Source organism: Hyperolius riggenbachi, chromosome 5 (assembly GCF_040937935.1).
Source record: "Hyperolius riggenbachi isolate aHypRig1 chromosome 5, aHypRig1.pri, whole genome shotgun sequence".
In the NCBI taxonomy this organism is placed as follows: domain Eukaryota; kingdom Metazoa; phylum Chordata; class Amphibia; order Anura; family Hyperoliidae; genus Hyperolius; species Hyperolius riggenbachi.
The window spans coordinates 285,636,060-285,654,118 of record NC_090650.1 but is presented as its reverse complement, the minus strand read 5'-3'; the positions used below and the strand labels follow the sequence as shown (position 1 = coordinate 285,654,118).

Below are 18,059 nucleotides of genomic sequence, written 5' to 3'. Positions count from 1 at the left end.
TTCCCTTTTAATGCATCCCAAAATGTTATTAGCTTTAGCTGCAGCGGCTTGGCATTGAATACGATTATTTAACTTGTTGTCGATGAGTACTCATAAGTCCTTCTCCAAGTTTGATGTCCCCATCTGTATCCCGTTTATTGTGTATGGTGCTAGACCATTGGTACAATCAAAATGCATGACTTTACATTTTTTCAGTATTGAATTTCATTTGCCATTTATGTGCCCATATAACCATCATATCCAGATCTTATTGCAATATTGCTTACTACTGCATCTACTAGATCATTCATAAATAAATTGAAGAGCACTGGACCCAGTACTCACCCCTGTGGGACCCCACTGCTAACAGTCACCCATTTTGAATATAATCCATTGACCACAACTCTTTGTTTTCTGTCCATTATCCAGACTCTTCACCAGTCCTTGCATCCTCAACTTTTGCACCAGACTTTTGTGTGGAACAGTGTCGAAGGCCTTTGCAGTGCCCAAGTATATCACATCTACATCATTCCCAACATCCACATTAGCGTTCACTACCTCATAAAAGCTGAGCATGTTATTCAGACAGGACCTGTCTTTAGTAAACCCATGCTGATGCTGAGAAATAAGATTATTTTCTACTATGAAGTCATGTCTTAGTAACCCCTCGAATAGTTTGCACACAACTGATGTTAAGCTTACAGGTCTATAATTTCCCGGATCTAATTTTTTTGCCCTTCATAAATAATGGGAAAACGTGGGCTGTATGCCAATCTACTGGAACTCTGCCAGTTTAAAGGGAGTCACAAAAGATAGTTTTTTATCAAAAACTGAACTTCATTTCCTTAGCACCCGCGGATGTATGCCATCCGGACCAGGTGCTTTGTCTGTTTTTAATTTATTTAGTCTTGCCTTCACTTCTACATGCATTAAAGCGGACCCAAACCAAACATTTCTTTTAATTACAAATATTTATTTGCACCACTCTGACACATACAAAGATAAATAAACACTCCTTCAAGCCTATGAGCATTTCAGTGCATGCTTTTCACCCTTCTCTTTTCATAGCTAGGGTTATACTGGGGGTAGCCATTAGCAATTCCTCCATTGCAGGACACCACCTACTGCACCAGTTTGCCGGATTTTGTCGGCAATTTGAAAGGAAGGGAGGGGTTCCTCCAATAAATGTAAAATATTTTATATTTGTCATCATGCTGCTGAAAAAAGGCTGCTATTTATTATTATAATTTAGAAAATAGATTTTATTTCTGAAATATTGTATTTTTAATTTGGGTCCACTTTAAGTATTTAATATTACAATTGGAAGATTTAGACTCTTCTTGGACAGTACAAAAGGCAAATACCAATAGTGTGTTTAGTTTAATTTTAGGTCCTTATTTTATTATGTATTTTAGTTTTTAATAGTGTGGAACAGAGATTTTTTTTTTTAGGGGGGTGTTATTGTTTTCTGTGTTCCATTGAAGATAGTTTTCTTCACTTAGGAGCAAAATATGAAGACTAGCCATAGAGTCGTACTGTTTCCCACTCTACAGTTTATTTATTTTATTTGTTGCCTTCTATGCAGGGGCGTATCTGGACAATATAGCGCTTATGGCAAACATTGAAATTGCAGCCCCTCCCCCGGTCAGAGCCCCTCTTCCCCTCTAAAAATAGCATCCTTTCTCGCGTACATGTGTTACGGTCGCCTGTGTTTTTTGGGCTTGGGATATTGCTGAAGTTACTTTTTTGGAAATATTGCTTCTTATTCCCTCTCTGTCCTCTTTTCTAGCTCTAACCCAAGTGTGCCCTACATACATAAATTTAGTAGCCATGTTCCCCAGATAACAGAATTAATCCGATTTGAGGTCTAAGTGACGGGAATGCACAGGGCAGGCATGGCGGTGTATCTCAAGGGCAGGCATGATGGCACAGCAGAACGTCAGGCATGGCGCCCATGGTGCTGTGGCGCCCATGGCACAAACCATGCCTGCACACCTCTAGATATGCCTCTGCTTCTCTGTCACTTTTGGATAGATTTCCTTTTTTTTATGTGGAATGGAAGTGATTGAAATTCTTGTCTGTGCAATGCCTAAAGAAACCTTAGCTACTAAGCAAACAATTATGCAGCAAATATTTATAAGCCTCGTACACACTCCTGACTAAAGTCGGCTGAGGTGGCCAATAACGACCTCAACTGATTCTCAGGCGTGTGTATGGCAGCCAGTGACTCCCAACCTGCGAGCGATCCACTGGGCGGATCTACTAACCCCCAGCGATGCTTTTCCTCCACCAATCCCATTGTTCACGCTGCTCCCACGCCTGCTGCGTGATGTCACACACGCGTAGCTCATCGTCCCTCCATCCCCCTCTCGCATAGCAACACAGCAGCCCGGCCCAGCGATGTCACCCAAGAGAATCAGGTCCTGATCGCCGACGGGCGACATCCGTCAAAGGTGTGTACACGCCTTAAGACGGTCAGGTCCAGGGCTGTGGAATCGGGGTTGGAGTTGGAGCATTTTGGGTACCTGGAGTCAGAGACTGGCTTCATAAACGTTGAAGTCGGAGGATTTTTTTACCGACTCTACAGCCATGGTCAGGTCCACAACTGCCATAAGCTGCCTGCCATAAAGGTGTGCTTTGAAACCGGGTCTCCTCCCTTTTCAGGCATGTCCCTGTATACTCCTCTGCTCTGTGAGAATTGTTACATTTTGTGCAGTATATGCCTGCATAAGAAATACATGTTGTTGATAATTTGGAAGATAATTTAACTTGTATGCTGGTTTAAAACAATTCCTCTCTTTTTCTTCTTTTTAAAGGTTTTATTTCAACAGTTCAAATTTTTCTTGAACCTCTATTTTCTGGTGGTCTCCTGTTCCCAGTTTGTACCTGCTCTGAAAATAGGCTACTTGTATACCTACTGGGCACCTCTGGTAAGTTGGTTATAGATAGAAAATATATATTAATGATGTATAAGAAAACAAAACATGAAATTGGAATAAAGCAGTTTTAAACAATTTTGATGTCATGTTAATGTCATGTCTAGTACTTCACTATTCTTTTAACATCACTCTTTAAAGTGAACCAGAGACGAAGCACCCTCATGTATTTTACCATATATATCAGTGGGAACATTAGAGAAAACACCTACCCTGCTTTCTGCTTCATTCTTCACTGCTCAGCCTGCTTCTAATCAGCCCTGATAAAATCCCCGACTGAGCATTCAGTCTGGCTTTGCTCAGGAATTTTTATAGCTGAACCTGTCTTTTCTGATGTCTTTTCAAGCCAAAGCCTGTCCCCTTGTGGCTCTGCTATAATGATTCAGCTATACAGATTCCTGAGCAAAGCCAGACTGAATGTTCAGTCTGGGATTTTATCAGGGCTGATTAGAAGCAGGCTGTGCAGTGAAGAATGAAACAGAGCAGGGTAGGTGTTATCTCTAATGTTCCCACTGATATATATGGTAAAATACATGAGGGTGCTTTGTCTCTGGTTCACTTTAAACACTTCGGAACAGAGCAGTCCAGTTGTTGTAGATGTGAAAGCAAATTTTTTTCCATTCGTGTTTGATATACAGGTTTAGCTGCCCAACAGTTCTGGGTCTCCTTTGTCATGTGTTCTATTTTTATAATGTGAAAAAACGTTTTGAATAGGTGGCAAGTCTGGACGGCAGGCAGGCCACTTTAGCACCCAGATTCTTTACTCCAGAGCCTACTGTTGTAATATATACAGAATCCATTTTGGCATTGTCTTGTTAAAATAAGCAAGGCCTCCCTAAAAAAAAAAAAAAAAAAGATGTCATCTGGATGGCAGCATATATTCTTCCAAAATCTGTATATATTGTTCAGCATTAATGGTGCCAACACAGCAATCACAAGACATTGGGGGAGAACACTGACTATGAACAGACTGTGTCGGTGAACTCTCCAAACTACATGGAGGTGATACAATTGGTCAGTGATTGCCCAATAAAAATTGGAGGTGTGTAACAGGCTTAATGCTACTACGCAAATGAAGTCATGCTGTCCCAAGGTTCTTTTTTTTTCGTTTTTTTTTTAAGGAATTTTGGTAACTTTATTGAGACTTACACAGTGGCAAAGTTTTGGGGTGTAGTTTAGGGGTATAGTCCTTTAAACAAAACATTTTTAGCATGCTGAATTCTGAAAGCAAAACTCTTCTGTGTGGTGCATGTGGCATATATCCCACTTCAACCTGCTGCTTTAAGCTGAGCCACAGATGGTCTGAGTTCATTCTGTAATATATACATGTATAATTTGAACTTCATAAAGAACAACAGTTTAAATATTATGTTGAAACCCTTGTTTTGCTTCATGCAACATTAGGTTGTAATACAGAGAGCGCTGTGTGTGCACACATGGAGGACTTTTTCAGTGATAAATATAAATCATTTTATGATGGATAAAGAAAGCATCAATCAACTTTATATGCTAACCAGCCTGTTCTCACTTCACTGGCTGCAACATTTACAAATATGACAGTCAGGAAGGCATTAATCTGTGAGAGCCAGACACCTGGCTATTTGTCAGATTGAAAAGGAGGGAGAGAAATGTGCTTCGTGCACGAAGTTCCAGTACTGTGTCCAAAGTGTCATTCTGGCATGTAGGTGAACGCCCATTTCCAGGCACAGCTTTGAAAATACCATCTAGTAGCTTAGTAATTCAAGTTCCCTAATGAAACTTATTTAAAATGCAGGTTCTGTGGCTTAACCACTTTACTCTGCAGGCCATTTTACCCTCCCCGCCAAAAGCCATTTTCACCTGTCAGCGCTCCTCCCATTTATTTGGCCATAACTTTATCACTGCTTCTCACACCTGAATTATCTTCATGTTTTTTTTTCCGCCACAAATTACCATAGGCTTTTTGTTGGCGATACTTGTTTTCAGTAGCTGCTTTATTTTCTATGCATTTTATAGGGGTCATGTCCATTCATTCCAGGCCCTGCAATTGGCTCGGCACTTGCTGCGGCAACAATGGATGCGTATACGCTTCCAGATAGCCCAGAGAGGCTCCTATCTGGATGACAATTTTCATCCAGATAGGAGTAAGTGGTTAAAATCTTGTCTTAAATGTTTGATCAAATGACCAAAAAATGTGGGTGAGGCATACTTGTACTTTATAAGTCCCACTGTTTAGACTGCAAGGGGGCTAGCACAACCTGAATCTGTTTGAGAATATTGTAGCCTATAGCACAGGCATTCTAATTTTCATGAAATGATCAGTGTCGGGGTTTCTCTTACAAGTGTTTTATTTTACACCAGCTAGTCATTGAGTTTATAGGCAGGTGAAAACAAACTCTACATTGGAGAGCCTACACAGATTTAGGAAAGCTACACCTGGAATGAGGCTTTGAAGAAATGTATAGGCTGCTTGATGCTGCTGCTGTTTGTAAAAAAAAAAATAAAACACCAAAACCCTTGGCAACTAGCCCAGAAAGGGGCTAATTCCCAAACTACTGCCTGTCTGTGCTGCAGGCTGCATTTTATCATAGAGATTTACACTACACCAACCGCCTTGCAGTCTGAACAGTAGAAAGTATGGGATTTAAACACCATGAGCAGCTTCATTCATGCAGCCTGCAATTTTACAATCTCACTACAGCGTCTGGTCATTTGATCACATTTTAAGACATGGGTTTTAGCTTCAAAAAGTTATTTTCACACACAAAAAAGAAATATTCAAGTTTTGGTATGCAAGCTGAAGACTAGAAAACCTGCAGATCTTCCAGTAAAAGAAAAAAGACAGGAGAAAGCAGGAGCCCCCAATAATGTAGTAAGTTAACACTTAAAAATATCAAATATGTGGGTACCAATATCAAATATATGGGCATGGTAATGAATCTAAAATAACTTGGTTCATAATAATGTGTTTTTAATCATTCATATGGTGGCACTCGAGGGAGGTTATCAAAGTCATAGGAGAGCATTTCTCTTAACTATAAAACGATATAGTGGATACTAGTACTGGCCAAAGGTTTTAGTGGTCACTTTTGCAGGATGCCACTGTTTTAAAGCGAAACCGAACTGTAAATAAACTTATGATGTAAACAATTGTTTCTAGTCTCCTACTTCTAAATATGACTTTTTTAGAATCCCACAGTTATAGTTTGTGTATAAAAGCTAAAAAAATAGGCTTAATGTTTTATGGGCTCAGCCAAAATCTATGATCTATTGATTTTTAACCCATTTCCTGCTCAAAGATGTTTCGGCTGTAATTAGTTATCGGTGAAGGTAGATTCATAACCTTTTCAGCGAGAAAAACGTGTAGTTATATGCATTGTCTCACATGTCAGTTTTGGTAACCCTTTAAACCACACCTAAAATGAGAGGTATATGGAGGGTGACATTTTTATTTCATTTTAAAGTTTGCCCATTGCTTGCCTGTTCTGCCAGTCCACTACCTCTAATACTTTTAGCCATAAACCCTGAACAAGCATGCAGATCAGGTGCTCTGACTGAAATCTCATTGGATTAGCTGCATGCTTGTTTCAGGTGTGTGATCCAGATACTACTACAACCAGAGATCAGCAGGACTGCCAGGCATCTGGCATAATTTACAAAGAAATACATATGGCAGCCACTAAGTAACCCTCACTTCAGGTTTGCCTCAAGGTGTCCCTGAGAAAAAATTCATACATATCTGGGGTTTCCTCCAGCCCCCTTCGGCCTGATCGCTCTCTCACCATCCTCCACTGCAATCTTCCTAGTAACTCACAGCCTGGAGCGTTGTGAACTTCTGTAGTACTGCGCAGGTGCAGACAGCTGCCAGCAATGGGAGCGTGACGGGGTGCACGCATGCCCATGTGCAGTAAGCCCGACTCTGGGAATTACCAGGAGCTGTAGCGGAGGAGGACGACGAGAGACTGATCAGGCCGAAGGGGGCTGGAGGAAGCACCAGGTATGTAGGAATTTTTACTTTACATTCATCTCCGGTTTCCTTTAAAGGGATACTGTAGGGGGGTCGGGGGAAAATGAGTTGAACTTACCTGGGGCTTCTAATGGTCCCCCGCAGACATCCTGCGCCCGCGGAGTCGCTCACCGATGCTCTGGCCCCACCTCCGGCTCACTTCTGGAATTTCAGACTTTAAAGTCTGAAAACCACTGCGCCTGCGTTGCCGGGTCCTTGCTCCCGTGGATGTCACCAGGAGTGTACTGCGCAGGCACAGACCATACTGGGCTTGTGCAATACACTCCCGGTGACATCAGCGGGAGCGAGGATGCAGCTGCGCAGTTGCAGTGGTTTTCAGACTTTAAAGTCTGAAATTCCAGAAGTGAACCGGAGGCGTACAGGAGCATCGTTGAGTGGCTGCGTGGGTACAGGATGTCTGCGGTGGGGGGGCATTAGAAGCCCCTGGTAAGTTTAACTAATTCCCCCCCCCCCCTACAGTATCCCTTTAAGTAAGAGTAGAAACTCTCATCATTGATTTGATTCATCCAAAAGTAAATATATAATTACATAACTGCTGGGTAGGAAAGTAAGCAAGTGAATGAGATGGCAACATTTACTGTTTGGCTTTTATGCTCCTTCTTATCACTCATTTCCCGAATGAAAGCAAAAGAACAACATTTTTGCTTTTCCTCATACACTGCTTCACTGGAGTAATCTGAGATGCGTGTGACTAGAGAGCGAGGTTGTGAGATGTGGAAAAAGTACAGTACAGATACTTCTCAACATTCCGACTACACATTTACATTAAGGACTTATTCACACAGAATGGCACTTTTATGGATTTGCATGGCGGCATTAGTAGACGCTGGCTGGTGCAAAGAGGTGGTTTTAGCAAGCATTGACCGTCACCTTCAGCAGTCATTGACTGGTTCAAGCTAGAAATTTATCTGGTTCCATTGTTTTCAAACCATTTTTATGGAAAGCAGCGCTGCTAACATGCCTGCAGTAATATTTTTACTGAATCCAGCCAGTGCAAAGATCGTACTGTAAACGGCCTTCACCAAGAACAATGGAGTTTACATTCTTCTTGCATTTTGATAGCGTCGGGAAGTGCCACCAAATGCTATGAGTGACTTCAACCTTCAAATTGTACACTACAAGCATTTCCCATATTATATTCAGTCCTCAAGAGGTAGCGTAGCCCTCACAGTTTGCATATAGTATCCACTTAAATCCAGTCCATAAAACAACATCTAGTATATGATATCCTAAAAAATGCCAATTGCGCTGTTCGCATAGACAGTTCAGCAACAGCCAGTGTAAACCGGTCTTCTCAATTCCACTTGCACCACTATTCCAACAAACGGCAATCCTTCTGTAACGATTGTGGAATTATCTCCGTGATCAGCGCACAAGGCGTGCGCTGACACGGCGGAAAACCTCCACAAGCGTATGAAAGGAGAGAACCCAGCTTTGGTGCAAAGCACCAGTAGAGGGAAATTCCAACCGGCAGGTGGAGCTGTGGAGTGCAGAGGAGCAAAGCCTCTGTACTGCCACAGATGCCAGATGGGAATTGTCCGAATTGCTACCGAGCAGAGCAAGATAGCCCCTAAAGAGAGAGAGAGCACAGCGACAGGGTGTATGTGTGTCCACCAATCTAATCGCCAACCCGCGACGATGAACACACAACCGTGAAGATCAGGTGGGAAAGCAATCGCAAGAGATGGTGATTGCTAATAGCGACACAAGACTGAATAAGCACAGAAAAGGGATGTATGTATGTCCACCAATCTTGTCGCCAACCTGCGACGGTGAACACACAACAGAGGAAACCAAGTGAAAACGCAATCGCAAGAGAAGCGATTGCGAATGAGAATGAGCCCAGGGACAGAATGTATGTATGTGCACCAATCTAGTCGCCAACCCGCGACGGTGCACACACCACAGCAGAAACAGAGTAGGAACGCAATCGCGAGAGAGGTGATTGCCCGAGGTGACACAAGACTAAGCAGAGGTAAACCCAGGAGCAGAGCAAGGGCACAGCAAATCATACAATGAGAATGATGAGGAAAATAACAAACGCTAACTAAACACGAACACCGCACTCATTCGCAACAGCGAACGCTTTCACAGCGCGGTCTCCGCACGTTAAGCGCAACAGAGACAAGCACGCCACCCTAACTAACTAACCACGACACACATACACGAAACAGAGAACGCGAGCACTTGCTTAACGGTTACCTCACCGAGCCTTCAGCAAGCGTTTGTATCTGACAAGACAGACAGACGGACGGAAAACAGGAATATGAGAGATACGATCTACCGCTCTTCCGCCAGAGTGAGTGCGATCCGGGTTCAGGGACAGGACAGGAAAGATCCACTGCTCTTTCCGCCAGAGCGAGTGTGATCCGGGTTCAGGGACAGGATAGGAAAGATCCACTGCTCTTGCCGCCAGAGCCAGTGCGAACCAAGTAGGGAAACAGAGTTAGCAGGATCCACTGCTCTTTCCACCAGAGCGAGTGCGATCCAAGTAAAGCAACAGAGCTTAGCAGGATCCACTGCTCTTTCCGCCAGAGCGAGTGTGATCCAAGTATAGAAACAGAGTTAGCAGGATCCACTGCTCTTTCCGCCAGAGCGAGTGCGTTCCAAGTACAGCAAGATGAGGTAGCCAGTAGCAACCGCTGCTCCAGCTTACCCTCCAAGAATACAGATCAGAAGGATCCACAGCCGCTACCGCTAGAGGAAAGTGCGATCCAAGCAGATGAACAGAAGGAGCTACCAGTAGCAACCGCTGCTCTGGTTAGCACCCCCAGACAGACAGAACAGGCAATACAAATAATACAACCTGACTGAACTAGAGGGGTGTCTAATACAGCCCCCAGAATTCTCTAAGATAACTTTAACAATCCAACCGGGAAGGCTGACACTCCAAGAGTGTATTAGCAAACCATTATGACCAGCAAAGCATTCTGGGAGCAGAAGGCTTTTATACTGCCAGCCCTCAAAGGAGACAGCTGGGCAATTTGCATGTATGCAAATCTCTCTGAAAGTTGCAAGATGAAGCCAGGTCTCTTTTCCAGAGACCTGCATCCCTCAGACATAAGGAATGGTCAAAAATGGTCTGCCTGTGCAGCCAGCTGAGCGGATCATTACACCTTCCTTTTCCTGAGGTAGTTCACTGGTCACTTCCCTCCTATATGAACAGACCACCACCACACCCTTTTGTGGCTCACTCACCACAATTTCTGACCCAATGTAGGGGTCTGAAGCACCTTGGGGACCGTTCCTGGGTCGTCCCTGGGTGAGGGACAACCCAGGAAGGGTCCCAAGGCGCTTCAGACCCCTAGATTGGGTCAGAAATTGCGGTGAGTGAACCACAAAAGGGTGTGATGGTGGCCTGTTCATATAGGAGGGAAGTGACCATTGAACTACCTCAGGAAAAGGAAGGATTGGGGTTCGTTTCAATAGTGGTGCAAGTGGAATTGAGAAGACTGGTTCACACTGGCTGTTGCTGAACTGTCTATGTGGACAGCACAATTGGCATTTTTTAGGATATAATGTACTAGATGTTTTATAGACTGGACTAGATGTTTTATGGACTGGATTTAAGTGGATAGTATATGCAAACTGTGAGCTCTACCTCTTGACAATTATTATAGCTGTGAGCGCATACCTCCTTTATACATTTCCCATATTATATTCTTAACTTCTAGCTTGTGTTTTGTTCACCCTAATAACCTGTCCTAATCACACCCACACCATGTGTTGTCCACGCTCATCTCTCCTACCAGCATTCTTCCTTGTCTATCTGACCTAACCACTGTTGCCTAAACAGCCTTCACTTGTTCTACTCATCCCTGTTTGTATTTTTATCTCTACGTCTCACATTCAGCAGATAGCTCAATCTTTTAGGGGGCCCATACATTGATATTGTGGCTCTGACTTGATAGTTTTATCGAATTGCAAGAGAGTCATTGGCACCCGACTGTTCTTTCATTGATTTCCAGTTGAAATCGGTCAAATGGATCAATTGGGAATGGGGAAAAAAATCTTGGTCCTAAGGGCTTGATCGAGTGCGCAGTGCTGACAGCATTTGATATGGCGACGACCAACTGACCCAGCCAGTCCGCTGTGTGCAGTGTAGAGGCTCACCTCTCCACTGGCGCCACTCCTGACCTCCACCGCGAGCATCTGTTCCACGTGACACGGTGCATGTATGACGTCACTAAATGAGCCAAGTCACGTGGTATACTTGCTCATGGTGACCGGAGGAGGACAGGAGTCATGCCGGTGGAGAGGTGGGACACACACACTTACACTTGTAGGGCAGCCCATGCTGAAATCTATTGGAAATTGCTGTGCACATTGCGGCCAGGCATTAGATCTCTAATCGTAATCGCTCTAGTGGGATCTGCTCCATCCACTTACATTGGCAAAGCGTTTTGGGAAGTCGCTAGCAATTGAAACTGATCCCAAAACGCTGCCAGTGCAGTGTTCTCCACAGGATTTTTTCCCAGCTGGGTGGCATGGAAAAGTAGCCGGGTGGGGCACAATGGGGGATGCAGGGTCAGCCCAATTCTGCTTATAGCACAAAAGAAGGATGAGGAGGTGAGCTGATGACAGCCGGTGCTAACCAAAATTAGCCGGGTGGAGCACCTGGCTAAAAGAGCCTGAGGAGAACACTGCAGTGGGTCCCAGCCCTTATGGTCGATCTGGCTAGCTTTGGTAAGCCAATGTATGTAAGACTAGATTAACACTTGGTCAGAACTTGCATTGCAATTTTACTGGTGATTGCACTTAGTATCACCAATGTTCCTGAAATGCTGCACGCAGCACGTTTGCCATTTATTCAAATCTCAAACACCATGAGAATGGTCACATGGGGGTACATGGATACATTTAGCCACTTTCAGCCACAAGTCTTTTCAAAAGTAAAGTGCAGTTTAACCACTTCACCCCAAGACAGTTTTTACCCTAACGGACAAGAGCGATTTTCACCTTTTCTGTGCTCATCCCTTTCACTTGCCAATAGCTTAAACACTGCTAATCAAAATGAAATGATCTATATCTTGTTTTTTTCACCACCAATTAGACTTTTTGGGGTTGATATTTGTTCTCAGTAATTACATTATTTTCTATGCATTTTAAAGGGAAATACAAGGACAAAATAAAAAAATACACTATTTCTCCAATTTCATCCCCTATGGTTTTAATATAGACACTGCTACTGTACATAAAACCCACACATTTTATCTGCCCATTTGTCCTGGTTACCACAAGATTTTAATTAGGTCCCTAGTACAAAGTATGGGGACAATATATTATTTGGAAATAAAGGTGTATTTTTTCTTTGGTGGTTTTTTTTTTTTTTTTGCACTATATTCACGTGCACGCGCGGGAACGCGCACAGCGGCAGCACTGTCTGACTTATAAAAACGTCCTGGAGCCATTAAGAGGCTCTAGCAGGACATTTTTATAAGTCTGCATGACATTAAGTGGTTAATTGGTTTTACTATATTTTACACATTTAAACATTCTCCCATAGTTGTTTTTGAATTGTGGAATCGTCTGAGATTCCATTAATTCTTATGGGGAAATTTGCTTTGATATAAGAGTACCTTTGATTACAAGTATGTTTCCAGAACAAATTATGCTCGCAAACCAAAGTTCCACTGTATATAGCTTGTCACATGATATAGCACATAAAATGTTTACAATGGTATATGTTTACCAAACATTGTCCTTTATTTTAGGGGTTTGTACTTGCTGTCACAATGGTGAGAGAAGCAGTTGATGAATATCGAAGATTTAAACGGGACAAAGAAATGAACTCACAATTATACAGCAAGCTTACTATCAGAGGTTAGTAATGCATTTCTAGCCATGTTCTCACTAATGAAGAACTCCAGCCTACAAATCAGTAAATTATGTAAAAATAAATGTACACATTTAAATAGATTGTACAGGTGAATATTGGAGCTATAAAAAATGTGTACGTAGCTGGGGCTTCCTCCAGGCCCCTTTGGCCTGATCACTCCCAAGCTGCCATCCTCCTCTGCATGCAGCCTCCGCAAATTTCCCTGGAAAGTCCTCTGGTCTGGGGCATACTGTACAGGCACAGTTGGGCTTTGCGCACTCCCCCATTGCGCTCCCGTGGCCTGCTAGTGTTCTGCACCTGCGCTGTAGTACTGTGCAAGCGCAGAACGCTCTCGGCAATGGGAGCGAGACATGGGATCGTGCACAACCCGACTGCGTCTGCACTGACTAGCCCTGACTGGGGCCAGTTGTGGAGGCTGCAGGCATTGGAAGACAGTGGCTTGGGAGCGATCAGGCTGGAGGTGGCTGGAGGAAGCCCTAGGTATGTATACATTTTTTATATCCCCGTCTCAGGTACACTTTAAAGTCTAAGAAAGCCTGAAAATGTACTTGTTACAAGTTCTCTGTAAGAAATATTAATTGTATTATTTTATATCTACCTGAATAAAATGCACTTTGAAATGTACTTTTTGGATGGCCATGGTTTTTCTTAGCTTGCACGTCTTTGACACTCAGAATCAAAATCATTCATTTTGCCAAGTACAAACGGGGGGGGGGGGGGGGGGGGGGGCTGCTGTACCCTGCATTGGTTTTGGCTCATACAGATTCTGGAAGGATGGGGGGGGGGGGGGGATTATGTCTGAAAGCCAAGAGCCGATGCTGCCCTACTACAGCGCCACGAGTCTCACTTGGCAATCATCTGTTATCCCTAAGGAGACATGGTGGGAGAGGGATAGAGGCAGGCAAAGGTTCAGCAGTGATGACCCAGTTCTTCATGTTCCCCCCATGTTTCCATAGGGATGACAGATGATTGCTTGGGTCATTCAGCAACTTTTTGGTATCCTTGTTGAACAACAACTTCTCGTGAGGGTAATAGTGGGGTTTAATTGCTTCCATTTATAATTGATCTGAAACGCAGTGGATTGGACCCAGCTCTTTAGGAATGGATTTGTAGGTTTCCAGCCTTGTTGACTTTAGTAACTTTTCAGAGGTTCCCTGAAATGTCCTTATTTGAGCCATGATACAATTGCACAAACCTGAGCTGTGAAACTCAGACTTAAAAGGTGAAGACTAGAGATGGTCAAGGAGATGCAGTATTTTGCAAAGTTTGTATACAAATGTATGCAACTTGAAAATCCTACAGAGATGAGAGTTGATTGGTCCAAATTTACAAACAAAATGTTCATAATTCTGCATCAACTCGGAACTATTGGCATCTTATTAACTATCTCTAGTTAAGACCATTATTTATGCTCTTTTAATAAAGCAGGGCCTTCCACATCCACACAGTTTTCTCAGGCAGAGGCATACATGTAACATGGACGCTGTGGAAATTTGGGCACCATGTATAGCCGCCAACAGAATATCGGTAAAATTACAGATGCTCTATTATTGTACAGTGGTAATGTTTACCGATATTTTGCTATCGCTAAGCCTGACCCTATTCTCACACAGAGCCCTCCCTCCTCTGATGCCTAACCCTACCCAATCCCCCTCACAATACCTACCTCCAATTGATCCCCCTACTGATGCCTAGCCCTAATCACCCCCCCCCCCCCCCCACACACACACACATACAAGTGCTTAATGTTAACAGACCCTCCCCACAATTCTTAACCCTAACAGATTCTCTCACTGATCCCTAATCATTTAATCTCCCCTCCTCCACCTCAAAAAAAAATGAGTTTGACTAGAAATACAGGCACCCTTCTCTCTTCTGACATCACTCTTGACTCCCCTTCTCCTCTCCAGCTTGAATGTCTGTACTGCAAGTGAGTGGCAGAGCAAGCCACTACATCCAGGCCAAGCTCTGACAACTGTTCCGACAACCAACTTTGCAGAGAGCCTGACACTGGGGAATACTCCATTATGCTAACTAGAATCTAAACATGATGACACTGACTGTAAGCACAGTTATAGTGCTGCATAGGGGCCGTGCTTACTTCAGTAATTTGGTCCTCATTACAGGGTCACTTTAACTGTTAGCTTTTTATACAGAGGGTGTCCAACTAGTTACAGGGAATGTGTGTGTTTAATTTCGGAAAGCCAGTATGGAAGAGAAAGTCACCTTCAGTTCAAAAGAGTTAATAGTTTCCACTGCATTCACTAAATATCTTCTCCAAAACCCACTGTGCTAGAAGCCTTTTCTCTTAATTGAGTTTTGCACTTAGAACTGTGCACAGAACAATTACAATGTAAAACAAAGAATTCTCCAACATAGCTGTAAAGGAGAATAAACAATACATTTTTGCACTGGTGTAGGCTTTGTTTTCTGTATATTCATAGATCGATCTACTACTAGATGGAAAACACCAAATGTATCATAGCCCATATATGAAAGAATATACCCAAAGTGTTCTTAAATTATGTTTCCTTAAATGTTCAGATTAGCTTCACTGCTGGGAGCATTTAGTTCTATCATAATACTGCACTTATGTCTTATCGGTTCCAAAGAAAATGGAAACAATTTGGAATTAGCATTTCAGACATTGTTTGTGGGGTAATTTAATCTAAAAATACAGAAGTATCATTTTGAGAAACAATCACTTTTCTTAAAGTGAACAGTTTCAAACAGCAAATGCAATACAGGCTTTTTAGTTTTTGAGTGTAGCCACACCTTCACACCATGGAGATCATTGGTAGGGTAATGATTCAGTTTTTATGATGTTGCATTTTTCATACATGTGCCCGCAACTATCTTTAACCACTGCTGTCATATACTTTATTCCAACATCAGTAAAATCATGCAGTGATGAGAATCATTATTCATACAAAATGGGGAAACACATACCGCTGGTGGGTGCAGAGCCTGACGGCCGTTTCGTGCGATTTGCGCTTCTACGGAGGTTGACCCATTGGTTTAGGTATTTGTGGTACCCCCTTAGGAACTTTTGGTGGTTGTCGTGGCCTGGTAGGACGCTTATAGGGCTGTTGCCATACATACAAATAACCTGAGGAGTAGTCAGAGGCATCATGTTGAAATTTACTACGTTTCGTAGCTTCAATTCGATTTGTAACGCTTTTACGAAATTCTGTCAATTCTGACTGAATCTTGTTGAATTCCTCCTCTGTAGTCAAATCTTTTAGTTTCTGTGTCATGTCTTGCAGTTGTTGAGTCAATTTAGGAATCTCGACCTGAATGCGATTGATAGTAAGTACCATTGAATCAAACGCTGCCTTATTCCAAATAAGCGACCAAGTATGGCAGAAACCAGGGTCTGTAGGAAACATGATTGGACTAACATGTGCTCTGATCCCTCTCGGGATCCTCCCGACTCGAAGATATTCTTCCAACGTTGCAGCATGTAATTCCAGCGAAATACGAGTCTTTTCAGTACGTTCAATTTGTTTGCAGTAGCATCAAGGAAGGAAACCTCAGCATTGACAGAAGACACAGCTGTCGTGGGCCGTTGTTGCCATGGTAGCACGTATGGGCTGGAGCAGACGGGATGATGTGCACGCATGAGGGTACGCATGCACGCATGTCCTCCTTGCGTAGCATGTGACCTCATCGTTGCACGCCCCCCGCCTGTGGCCAATCGGATTTCCGGTGATCACATGACTCCAGCACTGTCCGCACTCCAATGTGGTGACTGCGCCTTCCTGGGGTGGGCGGAGTCTGGCCACAGATGGCTGCAGCGTCTTCCTGATGCGGAGTGTTAGCCTGGGCAATGGGAGGCTGTCACAAGTGAGCGTACTGTTTGTTTATTGGTCCACACAGTTTGAACCTAGTTCCCCATCAGGTCCACCTGCTTAGATAAGACCTGTGATTGGTTGTTTGTATACCAACATGTTATTGGTTGATGTGGTTGAGTGGGTGTATAAATACTGCCATATTTGAATGCAATTTGAGACTGCCACATGCTTGATAAAGAAACATCTTTTCGAAACGTCGCATTATATGTGACAGCCTGCTATGCAACATTCTGAATAAAAGAGCAATTAACTAACGGATGGTGCCGACCTCATCTTATGCTCCTATCGCAATTTATGGCGCCGATATTTTATTTGGAAATAAAGGTGCATTTTTTTCAATTTGTGTCCATCAGTATTTACAAGCTTATAATTTTAAAAATTATATTAATATACTCTCTTGACATGCATATTTAAAAAGTTCAGACCCTCAGGTAACTATTTCTGTTGTTTGTTTGTTTTTGTTTTTTTTAATTGTTATTTTGTTTAATTAAAAATTTTATTTGGGTCATTTTTGGTGTGGGAGGTATACAGCTAATTTTAAGTATAATATAATGTATTTATATATTAAAAAATGTATGTGGGTGTAGTTTTACTATTTGGCCACAAGATGACCACAGTCAAAAAGTCCCGGAAGCGAGCGATCTCGCTTCCAGGAACTAGAAAGAGGAAGGGAAACTTTTTTTTATGCAGAAAGACCGCAGCCTCTGATAAAAGGCCGTCGGTTTTTCTGCCGAGGACTTTGATTCATGAATGGGAAATATATTCCCATTCATTGATCTAGGGGCAGGCGGCGGGAGCGTGCGCAATCGCGCGCCTCAGGCAGCAGCAGCAACACAGTCTATCTGGACTGGTATATTTGTCCAGATAGACTGAAGTGGTTAATGAAGCCTGAGCAACCGGTATTTATTACAAATGTGGGTGCAGTTAGACATGTGTACACATCTCAACAATCCTCACTATTTTCTGATAAGACCTTACTAATATTGCTAACTGCTGCCACCAGGTAGCAGACATATAAAAAAAAAACACAAAACTTTTCTCCTCTGCATGATCATCCACTAATTCAGAAAGCTCTTCATTTATGGAATCAAATCCACAAGTTACTGGGCCTAAATAGACAATGTTCTCAATTAACAGCCCTCTTTGGCAACCTGAAGTTTGCCCCTGGCTTGGAACCCCAGACATGGATACAGTGGTCTAGCAGTGGTATTTTATGTGTGATAGATCTAATGGAGGAAAATAAAATGTTGTCCCGGCCTGACTTATCTAATAAGTTTTCTCTCCCCTCATCAGAGATTTTCCGATATTTACAACTAAGGGGTTACGTCTTATCTCTCATGAAAACAGGCCTAAGGCTTGAGTTAAGCCTAATAGAAAAGGAGTTTATTAGTAGAAATATTAAAAAGGGCCTCATATCTGACATGTACTCATTAACTTGGTACCAG

At 42.9% G+C, this 18,059-nt stretch overlaps 1 protein-coding gene across 3 annotated transcripts in view; it reads left to right on the top strand.

Annotated features, from left to right (window-relative positions):
- Positions 1-18,059, top strand: part of ATP9B (ATPase phospholipid transporting 9B (putative)) — a 409,962-nt gene that overhangs the window by 56,499 nt on the left and 335,404 nt on the right. For all 3 annotated transcript variants that reach the window (XM_068237042.1, XM_068237043.1, XM_068237044.1), the window contains exons 4-5: positions 2,796-2,909; positions 12,636-12,744. In XM_068237042.1, coding sequence (XP_068093143.1) covers positions 2,796-2,909; positions 12,636-12,744 — 223 coding nt within the window. The remainder of the gene's footprint in view (positions 1-2,795; positions 2,910-12,635; positions 12,745-18,059) is intronic.